Raw genomic sequence first — 12,432 nt, 5'->3', positions numbered from 1 at the left:
ATCTATCTATCTATCTATCTATCTATCATCTATCATCTTCTGCTATCTATGCCTTTCAATGGGTAAAAGATCAGTTCAAGGATTTTGAAGAAACCAAATTGTGATTTTGAAATGATTGCTTATAGCAAGTGTTTATTATTTAAAGTGTAAAAACAAAACATAATGGACATACTACATCTTCTTGCGTGTTAATCTATCTCTAGTGTTTGCGTAGAGAAAAGGAAATGAAAACTACACACACATATATATCTTAATCTTTATATTGGTCTTTTTGTGGGGTCTCATACAAGAAATATCCCAAACAATGATGACTCCGTGTAATGGATTGTTAGCCACTGGTTTATTATTGATGGATGAAGTAATGGATTGATGAGAAGAGTATTCACTATGCCATGAACTGTCAAAAGAACAATCAAGTGTCTTAGAGGTAGTGCAACCTGAGGGCTCCTTAGAAGCAAGAAAGGTAAAACTTTGTTGTATACGGTCCAGAAAAGGATATTGTGCTGGGAAAGATTGAGGGTCAGACGGAAAGACCCTCCGAATGATGAATTGACGTAGTGATTGCACCATGAGCTGGAAGGTATCAGTGAGAGCAGGGTCATGCAGATTAAGGCAAGGTTCAGATCTGTTGGACCAAGAGTGGTTGTTCTCAGTTGACATGACAACATCTAACAGCAACAGCAACAGCATAATAAATAAAAGATGCTGGTCTCAAAAGGCTGCATACTGTATGCCTCCATTTATATAATATCCAGGAGCTTTAAAAATTTTAAAAAGCCCCATCAATTAAAAAAAAAAAAGCTCAGTTGCTGCTAGGGGATTGAGGTTGAGATAGAGTTTCACTACAAAGAAAATTGGGGATGTGCTTTGGGATAATTACACTAGATCTTAATTATGATACAGTGAAGGTTACCAGACTGCATGCCAAAATTAAAAAAACTACCTCCTAAAATGGGTGAATTCTACCAAATGTAAATTATATCTTTATAAAAAATTTTATCTTAACAAGAAAAAAACCCCCAAAAACTTGTGTTTTCCCCTGATTGCTAATTCTCCACACTAATGGACATGGAAAGATAGTTGCTTTTCATTTAACTTTATAGTTTGCTTGATGAGAAAAAGCAAAAATATCTTTTTCTTTTAAAATAGTGCACAATATCCAAGTCTTTTAGATCCTGAAAAGGTTCTCTCTCTCTTTTTTTCCTTATTATCTTCAAATCCTAGATGGAAGCTCTACCCACGGATGCTCCGGAATGTTGCTGAGATCAACCTGTCGACATCCGTCTTAGGACGGAGAGTCAGTATGCCGATATGCGCTGGGGCCACCGCAATGCAGTGCATGGCTCACGTGGACGGGGAGCTGGCCACTGTGCGAGGTAGGGAGAGGAGCTCTCCAAAGGGGTGGACTGGGAACAACATTTAGCCACTTCCTTCTCTATATCCATCAAGCAAACACTTTCCCGGGCAAATTTGACTCCTTAACTCGGTCCTCAAAAGGCCTGTTCCACTGACGGCTGCCCCACCACTTGCTGGCTCTATGACTCTGGGGAGGGTATTCCACCTGAACCTCAACGTCCTCGGTCATAAAATGAAGGAGAAAATAATTTCTGTCTCACTGGGTTGCTGCGAGGATGAGGTTAGTTCATACATATGAAGTATTTAAACCAGCGGCTGATAGAGAGTAGATGTTCAACAAGCATTAGTTATCATTATGAGTATTAAGATTGGTATCTCAGAACACACCAGACATTATTGTGAGTATTAATATCAACGTTATAGTTGTCTGTCTGAGATCACACTTTGACATGGTCACACAGCTCCATAGTAATAGAGGTGAGATCCATAGTAATAGAGGTGAGGTCAATAGTAATAGAGGTGGTATCTGTAGTAATAGAGGTGGTATCTGTAGTAATAGAGGTGGTATCTGTAGTAATAGAGGTGGTATCTGTAGTAATAGAGGTGGGATCCATAGTAATAGAGGTGAGGTCAAAGTAACAGAGGGGGGATCTTTAATAATAGAGGTGGGGTCCATAGTAACAGGTGGGACTCATAGTAATAGAGGTGGGGTCCACAGTAATAGAGGTGAGGGCCAGAGTAATACAGGTGGAGTCCATAGTAATAGAGGTGGGATCCATAGTAATAGAGGTGGGGTCCATAATAGTAGAGGTGTAGTCTACTGTAATAAAGGTGGGATCCACTGTATAGAGTGGGGTCATTGTAATAGAGTTGGGGTCCATAATAATAGAAGTGAGGTCCATTGTAACAGAGGTGGGATCCATTGTAAGAGCAGTGGGGCCCATTTTAATAGAGGTGGGGTCCATAGTAATAGAGGTGGGGCCCATTGTAATAGACAGAGGGTCAGCCTTTATATTTCAAGTCCCTTACTGCTTTCCCCACACCAAAGCAATTCTCACCATGAAAAAACCAATTCAATGATTGGCTGTGTCCTGCCATCGTTTCAAACCAAGATTCTTGGTATTTCTTTTCTGATTTATGAGCAAATGGTGAGGAATATAAATATGATGTAAAGCGATTTCTTGTTTGCTGTTAGTTGCTCCCAAGTCGTGTGAACCCATGCACGGGAGCCTGAGTCACTGTGACCCACAGATCTTTCTCCTCAGTTCCTCTTAGTGTGGAAGCTCCATGGAAACGCCAGCCCCGTCTCCCTCTCTCATTGCTGCTGAGCTGGGACTAAATGAGAGCTGACCCTCCAGTGGTTTTTTGGAAGTTGAAACCATACTGGAGGAAATGGCCTGTTTTTCTCCCCAAAAACCTGCCAGTGGACTTGAACTGCCCACCTTTGGGTTGCAGTGCAACTCCCTACCCACTAGGTTACCAGAGCCCAGCTTCCTAGTAACAGGCAAGAACGCACTTACCAACAGGGTGTGCCATGGTGGAGCGTCAAACCCTGATCTATGCGGAAAATAAGAGCTGTCATTGAGTTCTTCATTCTCTCTTTATGATTGAGTTTTACCTGACTCATAGCCGATCCCCCAGTGGGTTCTTAAAGTCTATGAGTAACTGGGGAGGCTATTGCTCACCTCTCTCCTGTAGAGAGGTGGTTTTGAACCCCAGAGCAGTGTCTTTTTGGGTTGGCGGTGCCACTCCCTGTGGATTAACTCACCAAAGTGCCCTGAAACAAGTATTGTGTTGTTATATCCCATTGAGTCACCTTGTGACTCATAGCAAATCCTATGCAAAATAGCTCTGAACACTGTCCTATCCTGACACAATCTCACTCTGTGTCTCTGAGACCGCTCCATTACCCCAGTTGCTCTGTCATTCCATCTCCTTCAGAATCTTCCTCTCTTATGCTGTCCCTCCATCCTCCCAAGCATGATGTCCGTCTCCAAGGACTGAACCCTCCTGGGAACATGCCCAAAGTATGTGAGCTGGAGTTTCAAAATCCTTGTCTCCAAAATCCCTGTTTCAAGGAGCAGCTTGGTCTCACCCTTTCCAGAACAAACTTGTTAGTTCTCTTGGATACTCTTCTCCAGCACCACAACCCAAAGGCACCAATTCTTCTTCTATCATCCCTAGTAATTTTCCAGCTTTCTGATGCATAGCAAGCAATTGGAAAGACCATAGCCTGGATCAGCAACCTTGATACTGTTGTTCTTCAGCTCTTTGGTGAGGTCCCTGACAGCAGATTTTCCTAACGCAATTCATCTTTTTATTTCCTGACTGCTGGTGCCAAGAGTATCTCTTTTCGAAGCAAGCAAGCCAAAACTGTTAACAATCTCATTCTCTTTTCCATTTATCATAGTGCTGCCAATCAGTTTTGTGCTGAGAATCTTTGTCTTCACGATGTTGAGTTTCAATTCATTTTGAATACTGTGATCCTTGACTTTTTTGCAACAAATGCTTCAGCTCCACTTTAGTTTGGATGAGCAAGGTTATGTTATTTGCATAATAATACAGCTTGTTGATGAGTCTTCCTTCAAGCCTGATGCCACATTCCTCTTCATAAAATCTAGTCTCCCAAATAATCTGTTCCATGTACAGATTGGAAATGTTTGGAGACAGGACACATCCGTAACACACTCCTTTCCTAATTTTGAACCTTGCTCTATTCTGACAACAGCTCCTTGATCCAGGTATAGATTTTTCATGAACAAAATCAGGTGTTCTGGGATTCCTGTTATTCTCAATGTTAACCACAATTTGTTGTGATCTACACAGTCAACGAAACACAGATAACATTTCTCTGGTACTCTCTGCTTTCAGCCGAGATCCATCTCGCATTGGCTATAATATCCCTAGATCCATGGCCTCTTCTGAAAGCAGTCTGTATTTCTTTCTTTTCTTTCTTTTTTAAATCACACAGCTGTTTTTTGAGGTTTGGCTATATACCAAAACTTGGATCCTTTCTTCCCAGTTTAGTCTTGACTGTGGAAGTGAAATTGGATGAATTTGGAAAATGTGGTTGAACCAGGATGATAACCAGAGTGTGCAAAATTACAGGTAGACATTTTTAAGAGATATTTAATCTCTTAGCAACAAAGGATGCATGTGTTACGCATAACAACTAAATCTCTTGACTGGCACAGTTGGAAACAAACAGGCACAAAGATGACTGATGAACACACTGTTAGGAATACGAGTCCTCTCAATAATCTAATCTCCTGTAGCAGACAAGCCTTGTTACATCTTTTTTTGAGACTCATTCCAGATGCTTAACCTGTAAATTTGCCTATTTCAGTTGGCGTTCCTCTGTACCCAATTTTTTTTAATTTTATATTGATTTGCTTACAAAGTTTGTATGTATTATGTTTCACACTATCCTTTATTCACATTATGTTTCATACAATCATTCCCATTCACTACGTTTTATAAAATTAATCATCATTGAACTATGCCCACCATTACCCCATCTTTCCAGATCCTAGTCGGATCTTTCCCATTATCTTTACTCATCCCTCCCTCCATCCACCAAATTGTGTGCTCCTATGATTTGCCCGACCCATCCTCATCCTTCTGCTGCGATCCTCCACCCTTGGATTCTTATACACATTTTATTAGTTATCTTTCTATTTCTTCTATAATGGTCTTATGTAGTATTTGTCCTTGTGAGACTGAGTTCATTCAGCATAATGCTCTCTAGTCAATAAGAGATCTCGGTCTTGGTTCAGCTTCCTCCTTGAAATCTCTGTTACAGAATGCTGCTAAAGTCAGCAAAGTGACACCCAGAGGGTTCTGGGTAAATGTAAGCCAGAAACCTATGGCTTTTTAAAAAATTTTAAGACTACACAGAAAGAGATGCCTTGAAATTCTAGACATTTGTAGTCTTGGAACTCAGGTGAGAGGGAAAGGTGAAGATACAAAGTAACTAAATAGATTTATTGTCTATTTAAAGTTGAGATAGAAAGACCTTTCTAAGCATGACATCTTAAGAAACAACCATTAAAAGAATCAATCAAACAAAATTCATGAAGAATGCTGTGAGTGCAATTTTATTCAAAGCTATACTTGACATTGGAAACTGCCTTAACTGTCTAAGATACCTCATTATATTTAGGGTAGTTAAACACCATGGTGATGGGGACAAGTGGCAATATTTAATCAATGAAGACAAGGTCAGCATGGTTACTTGAATGGATAGTAGAGTTAAAACAATAATCAGAATCGTCATAGTATCTGTGGGAGTCAAATAGATGGGGAATATGCTACATACTCACTTGGAACCGACCTGGCAGCCTAGTCTGCAGAGGGTCAACACATCCCTCATTTGGATGTGTCACTCTGGCCTCTTTACTAGTTACTAGAAAAGCTGCTGGTGTTGAGTAGAGCTCACTACAAGAACAGGCAATGTAACAGTTTCAGACTGCCGTGACAGCCACTGTACCACTTGAGTCATAAGATCTGGCTGATCCAACAGCCCTTGAAGTGTCAGTGCAGATAGACATACTGTTGAAAGTCTTTGGAAGGCCCCTATTGCTGAATCACAGAACATACCCTTCGAGTTTTGGAGGAAATCCTTGGGATGCTCTGCAGAGAACTATTCTCCTTTTGAGAAGCAGCTTGTGGCTTGTTACAGGATTGTACATATTTGGTCAAGAGTTACCAAGTCACCATGTGGCCTCAGCTGCCCATCATGAACTTAATGTTGTCCGACCCACAGACTTATCAAATGGGACACACATAAGAACACTCTATCACCAAATGGGAATGGTATATATGAAATCGGCTTTGAGCAGGACACAAAGGCACAAGGAAGTTACATGAGGAAATGGCTCAAATGTCAGTGATTTCCGCTTCTGGCACGTTACCTTCCCTTTCCTAGCCTGCACCAATGGCATCATGGGGGATTTCTCATGATCAGTGGACTATCAAAGAGAAACCTTACACTAATTTATAGATGATGCTGCCTAATATGCAAGCAGTTCACTTGAAAGTGAACTGGGGCAGTGCTTTAGCCTCTTCCTGGAACCCTGATGAAGAATGTGGTGAAGGGAATTCCTCCCAGTGGGCAGAACATCAAGCCCTGCACCTTGTGGTTCACGCTACTTGGAAGGAGAAGTGACCAGATGTGTAATTATAGATCAACCATGCACTGGGGCCAAGGGCTTGGCTGGATGGTCAGGAACTTGGAAGGAACATGATTGAAAAATTAGGGACAAGGAGGCAAGGGGAAGATGCATGTAAGTAAATGTCTCTGAATAGGCCGAAGAATGCTCCACAGCAGTTCTCTGAGTAAAGATCTCTGAAGAGGCCAAAGAATGCCCCACAGCAGTTCTCTGCTCCTTGTTGTTCATGCTGTTTATTGACTACCCCCCATCCTTGTTTTACCAGCTCATGTTGGTGTCGTTAACCTGACACAGAAAGAAAATGGAGACATGAGGAAGTGAATTCTGAAAAAGATAAATGCCAAGGCAGAGGTCCTGCCACAACTCAGCACTGTGAAAGACCCCTTTCTTAGTCTCCCTATGGTTTAAGCCAATAGTAAAAAAATCCTATCTCTTGAGGCTATATTTTGTAAGTGTTGCCAACATAACAATGGGTAAGCCTAATCTTAAATCAAAAGCAAAGTTCAGACAGGCATCCCCTCTGGTGGGAGGCTGGGAGGAACCTTCTGTTTGCAGAGGACATCAGTATCTCCTCCGGGAGTGGGGTGGAACTCTGTTTGTAGAGGGCGCTCAATCCTGCCTGGACTCTGATCTCAGCTGGGCCCTGCTATCACTATGCTGAACTGTCCACATGTTGGCATCTCTGCCTAGTCAAAACAGAATTCTGTTCTCATCTTTGTTTCAGTGTTCACTGCTGGAGGATTGCAAACCAGGATAATGTTCAATAAATGGTATACAAAGCCACATGCGTATTTCAGTTGAAGGGTTGAGTCAAAGATTGTCAATGAGCGTGGTCTGTGACAGTAAAAGTTGTTGTTCTGTGCTATCTGGTAGATTTCCAGCACATGGTGACACTGTGTGACCTGGTAGCAACGGCTCATTGCATTCTCTATGCTGTCATTTTTACTAGTATAGAAGGGAGGATCTTTCTTTTGTGGAAGAGCCGATGGTAGGTTAAGACCCTTAACCTTTTGGTTTTCAGCTGAACGTTTAACATCTGTACAATCTGAGAATAAGTGAAGGTCATGTAAATCTACAAGAACTCTTGCTTTTCCCAGTTGAACTTCATAGAAATCTGCTTTAATTGCCCTTTAGTCTTTCTTCTCACCTTTTTTCCCCCCCACACCCACAGCATAAGCTGTGTTCAAGAACAAAGTCCTAATGTCTTACCTACTGAGTGGTTGTGGAATGACCGAGAAAGTCATATTCTTCACCTTCAAACTGGAAATGCAGATGAGGCGGTCCAGTTATGTTTCCATTTCAGAGCATCAATAAGCCATTGTTACTGTGTGTCCAGTGTGTTTATTTATTTGCTAAGTTTAGCAGTCCTTGGATGAATGAGCCCTTTCCTCCAGGAGTTGTTATTATTATTATTACTACTATTACTAGATTGCTATTATTAGCCGTCCTCAAGTTTGCCCCTGACTCATGATGACAGCAGGACCTAACCCTGGCTCTGTGTCATCGCCTTGGTGGGATATAATGAGAATTTTGTGATTCAGAAGGTTCCGTTGATTGACTTCTGGAAGTAGTTCTCCCTACATTTCTTCCTATTCTTAGTATAGTACCTCCCTTGACATCTGTTCAGCATCAAAGCCATTTACAAGCCTTCACTGATAGAAAGTGGATACCGATGAGGTGAACTGGCTTGGGATTTAACCGGGTTTCCTGTGTAGAAAGTGAGAATTCTAACCCTGAGCCACCAATATCTCAGTCCATTTATACCTTGATGGTGTAAAAGTTCTTCTCTTTGTGTAGATATTTTTTTCTTTTATAGCTTTATGCTGGGACCTCAAACTCAAATGCCTTTCTGGGCCAGGCTAATAATAAAGATGCTTGATGAGGGGTGCTATTTTACAGCAACTAGAGATTTCATATTTTGTCAAAAGGGAACAGCCACACTTTAGCACTAGCTAACCAAAGTAATGAGGGCTTAGAGTTGCCAAATCTTCACAATTTTAAAGAGAAGTCAGAAGCCATGATTTTTTAAAAAATAATTTTAATGAACATTTACAGAGATTTTGGATTTCCATTCATTCATTGCTGCACTTCTCTCCCCGCCCCGGCCCCCCCCCCCCAGTTCGCTCCTCTCTTTTAAAAGTAAAAGAAACACTACCTCCCTGGTACACAATCCCTTCACACCCCTCCCACCGCCCCAAGTACATTCCACTATGCAACCTTAATTGTGGACTCTTGTGATAACCATAATACCGTATCATACATCGCTTTTAAATTACTCACTCCCTTATCTGTTTCAGTGCAGTATACACAATTTATCCAGTTTTTCTCAGTCTTACCCCAACCCTGATATCAGTCCCATTTTACAGCAGTGGCACCATGCAATATTTGTCCTTTTGTGACTGAGATATTTCACTCAGCGTAAGGTCCTCCAGGGTCACCCATTTTGAATAATATTGCATGAGTTCCTTGCTTTTCAATGCAGCATAGTGTTCCATTGTGTGAATATACCACAGCTTCTCTATCTATTCATTTGTTGATGGGCACCTGGGTTGTTTCCAACTCCTTGCTATTGTGAACAGAGCCGTGATAAACATGAGTGTGCATAAGCCATGATTTTTATGTGCAATTTCCTAGTTTTTTAAATGTTGTCAAATGAGCCTAAATGCTCTGAGACATTGCTTGGGACAACAATGTGTGAACCAAAGCAAAGACTTCTGTGAATGGCAGTTCTCTTCTGGATCATCCAGCTGGGACATCTGATTTAAGTAGAAATTCACCGCTAACTGGTTTCCTTTTTTTCAGCAGGCAGTTTCCACTCTAAGATCAGGTTTCTTCATTGATAACATGAGATGCTTAAACATCCTGCTGGTGGCATTCCGCCCGTAAGGCCATGGCTTTTTTCTCATCAATTTCTGGACACTCAAATGGGTCTTTCAACAGACAGCTACTGTGTACTTGTTTTGAACTAAAGAACAAAAACAAAAGCTAAGTTATCCATTGGAGTGGATGATCTTTAACCATTTTCCTAAAGGACAGAAATAAAATCCGTTGTCTTTATTTTACAACTTATTAAACAGACAGGCAAATCAGAGTAGTTTTTCCTCATAGTCTCAAAATTCTACCTTTTAGTCTACCTTTGCTGCCTGCCTAGGACAGCATAGATGGTAGATCTAATATTGTGTACGCTTTGCTTCCATTTCTCAAAGCTGGTATGTGGGATGTAGGAGAGGAAGTAGATAGGCACTTACCATCCCCACATCTTGTGGAAAACTGCAAACAGGTGTTTAGCATTTAACAAACGCTACATATATTCATAAAATAAATTCATACATAAATACATAAAATGGCACAGGACAGAGCAGAGTTTAGGGCTGTTGTACATAGGGTTGCTATGAGTCACAAGCAACTCGTCGGCACATAACAACAATGACAACCACACCACCACCACCACATAAATTCAGAAAGTGATGCTTCAATGTCTTGTGAAGAATGGCTTTAGTCAACATGTATTGAACAATTAATGTCTGCTATGCAGTTTATCTGTGAAACTATAAACTCGCTGCCGTCAAACTGACTCTGACTCATTGAGTTCTTGAGGTTGTAAGTCTTAATGGGAGGAGACTGACCATTCTTTCTCCTTTGGAGGAGTTGGGGGGTTTGAACACTTTTTTGGCTAACTATGCAATATGTGATGGACTACCTCACCAGAGTTTGAGTTTAAATAGTGCTAAGCTGTCCTTAAAACAGTCCTAAGCTGGGTGAACTCAAGGCCCAGAGATTTTTCTCGAAGTGCTGGGGGTGTGGAAAGCAAAGCTTGGAGTGCTTACATACTTTTCCCAATGTTATGAGCCACAGTTCCAGTGATATGTATAATGTTCTGGTCTGTTAGTGCACTTCCAAGTTTAATCAATAACAGCATACTTTTGGGCAAACACTGTGCTAAATAGTCTTAAAAGTGGTTGTTGTATAGTTTCATTATTTCAGTTTTGAGAGGTTAGAATAATTCATAGAAATATTAGTCTTATGTAAAATTCAAGGACACAAATAAAGGCACGTAAGCTTTAAAAGAAAAAGAAATTTGAAATTCCCAAGACTCTTAAAGTAGAAAAAAATAACAGGAAAACATGAAATGGAAGGCAGATTGTCACACACTGTGCTATAAATAAAAATGATACTGAAATAGATGATGTAAACCAATTTAATAATGGACACTTGCTAGACTAATAGACGTTATAACTGAGGCTGAGTCCTCAAATTTGGAAACACAAAGGAGAAGGAACAGCTGTAAGCAGAATCTAATGATTGGAATGTGGAATGTGGTAAGCATGAATGTAGGAAAACTGGACACAAGAAAGAAATGGAATGCATAAATATTGACATATTGTTGTTTATGTTAAGTGCTGTCAAGTCGAGCATGTCTCATTGCAAACCTATGAACAAAAGACCTGAATCTTGTTCTCTAACTATTGCCATTTCTCTAAGTTCATAGCGTTTCCAGAGGCATATTGTTTAGGAAGTGGATGCTACTCCTGCTTCCAAGTCTGTCTTAATCTGGGAGCTCCACCAAGCTCTGTCCACCATGGATAATCATTATGGCATGCGACACGCCAGTGACACAGCATTCAGCATCACAGCAACCCCAAGTTACTTCAGTACAGCAAATTGACAGGCCGGGGCTGTACCACTCAGAAGAATGTTTATTCCAAAAACAGTTAAATACACAGGCCCACCCACCAGGTCTTGATTGATTCTAAACAAGAGGATGTCAGCCCACAGCTCATTGTTAGCTAAATCCAGCAAATCCAATCAGCTCACACATGGTTGTGAACAAAATAAAAAAAAAACCCCAAATAATCCACACCTGACCCTCAACCAAAACAAGAAGAACCTGCCTTCACAATCCAACCACTTCACACATGAGCCTCCAACATATTAGGTATTGGTAAATGAGGTGGATTGGCAAGGGGCATATTGAATCAGACGACCTTATGATCTACTACACTAGAGATGAAAAGGTGAGAAAAAATGTGGTTGATTTCATCGTTTAAACAGCCATTTCTAAATCCATCTTGAAATACAATATTGTGAGTGACAGGCCAATATCCATACACATTCAAGGAAAACCTATTAATACCACTATCATTCTAATTCATGTACCAACAACCAGGGCCAAAAAAGAGAAAGAAATGATTCCTACCAACTGTTGTTGTCAGAAATCAATCAAACATGCAACCAAGGTGTGTTAATAATAATGAGTGACTAGAATGCTAAATTGGAGAACCAGGAAGAAAAATCAGCAGTCAAAAAAAGGACTTGGTGACAAAAATGAGGCTGGGCATAGAAAGATAGAATTCTGCTCAATGAATGATTAATACACTTTATAAGAAACATAAACACAGGCAATACACATGGATTTCATCTGATGGTATGCACAGAACTCAGATCAATTACCTCTGTGGAAGGACTCATTGGAGAAGTTCAATATCAGCAGTAAAAACTAGGACAAGTGCTGATTGCAGAACAGACCATCAACTACTCATATGCAAGTTCAAATTAAAGTTAAAAAAGGTCAAATCAAATCCATAGGAATCATAATTTGATCTTGAGTCTATCTCCTCAGAATTTATAAACCAACTCAGGAACAGATTTGAGGTCTTTTTTTAATTATTATTAAATTTTATTAATTTTAATGAACATTTACAGGGACTTTGGGTCTTCACTCCTTCACTGCTGCACCATTCTCTCTACCCTCCTCCCCAGTTTGTTCTTCTTCTCCCGCCATCCGAGTGTCTGTTTTAATTGTCCAGTTGCCACAGTGCTTGTCAAAGTCAGTTCTGATTAATCTCCTTTGTCAGTGTGTCCTTTGCCATTCCCTATCACTCCTCCCTGAGAGAGACTTCACCCT

The 12,432-nt window shown here is 40.6% G+C and overlaps 1 protein-coding gene across 1 annotated transcript in view; it reads left to right on the top strand.

The window, feature by feature from the left end:
- HAO1 (hydroxyacid oxidase (glycolate oxidase) 1) overlaps positions 1-12,432 on the top strand; it is an 89,968-nt gene that overhangs the window by 9,655 nt on the left and 67,881 nt on the right. Inside the window, exon 2 of the mRNA XM_006894237.1 lies at positions 1,225-1,376. Within this exon, the coding sequence (XP_006894299.1) occupies positions 1,225-1,376 (152 nt within the window). The remainder of the gene's footprint in view (positions 1-1,224; positions 1,377-12,432) is intronic.

The sequence above is a fragment of the Elephantulus edwardii genome, unplaced genomic scaffold (assembly GCF_000299155.1).
Source record: "Elephantulus edwardii isolate Elephantulus edwardi_28Jun2011 unplaced genomic scaffold, EleEdw1.0 scaffold00138, whole genome shotgun sequence".
Taxonomy (NCBI): domain Eukaryota; kingdom Metazoa; phylum Chordata; class Mammalia; order Macroscelidea; family Macroscelididae; genus Elephantulus; species Elephantulus edwardii.
This window is presented reverse-complemented; position numbering and strand designations above follow the sequence as displayed.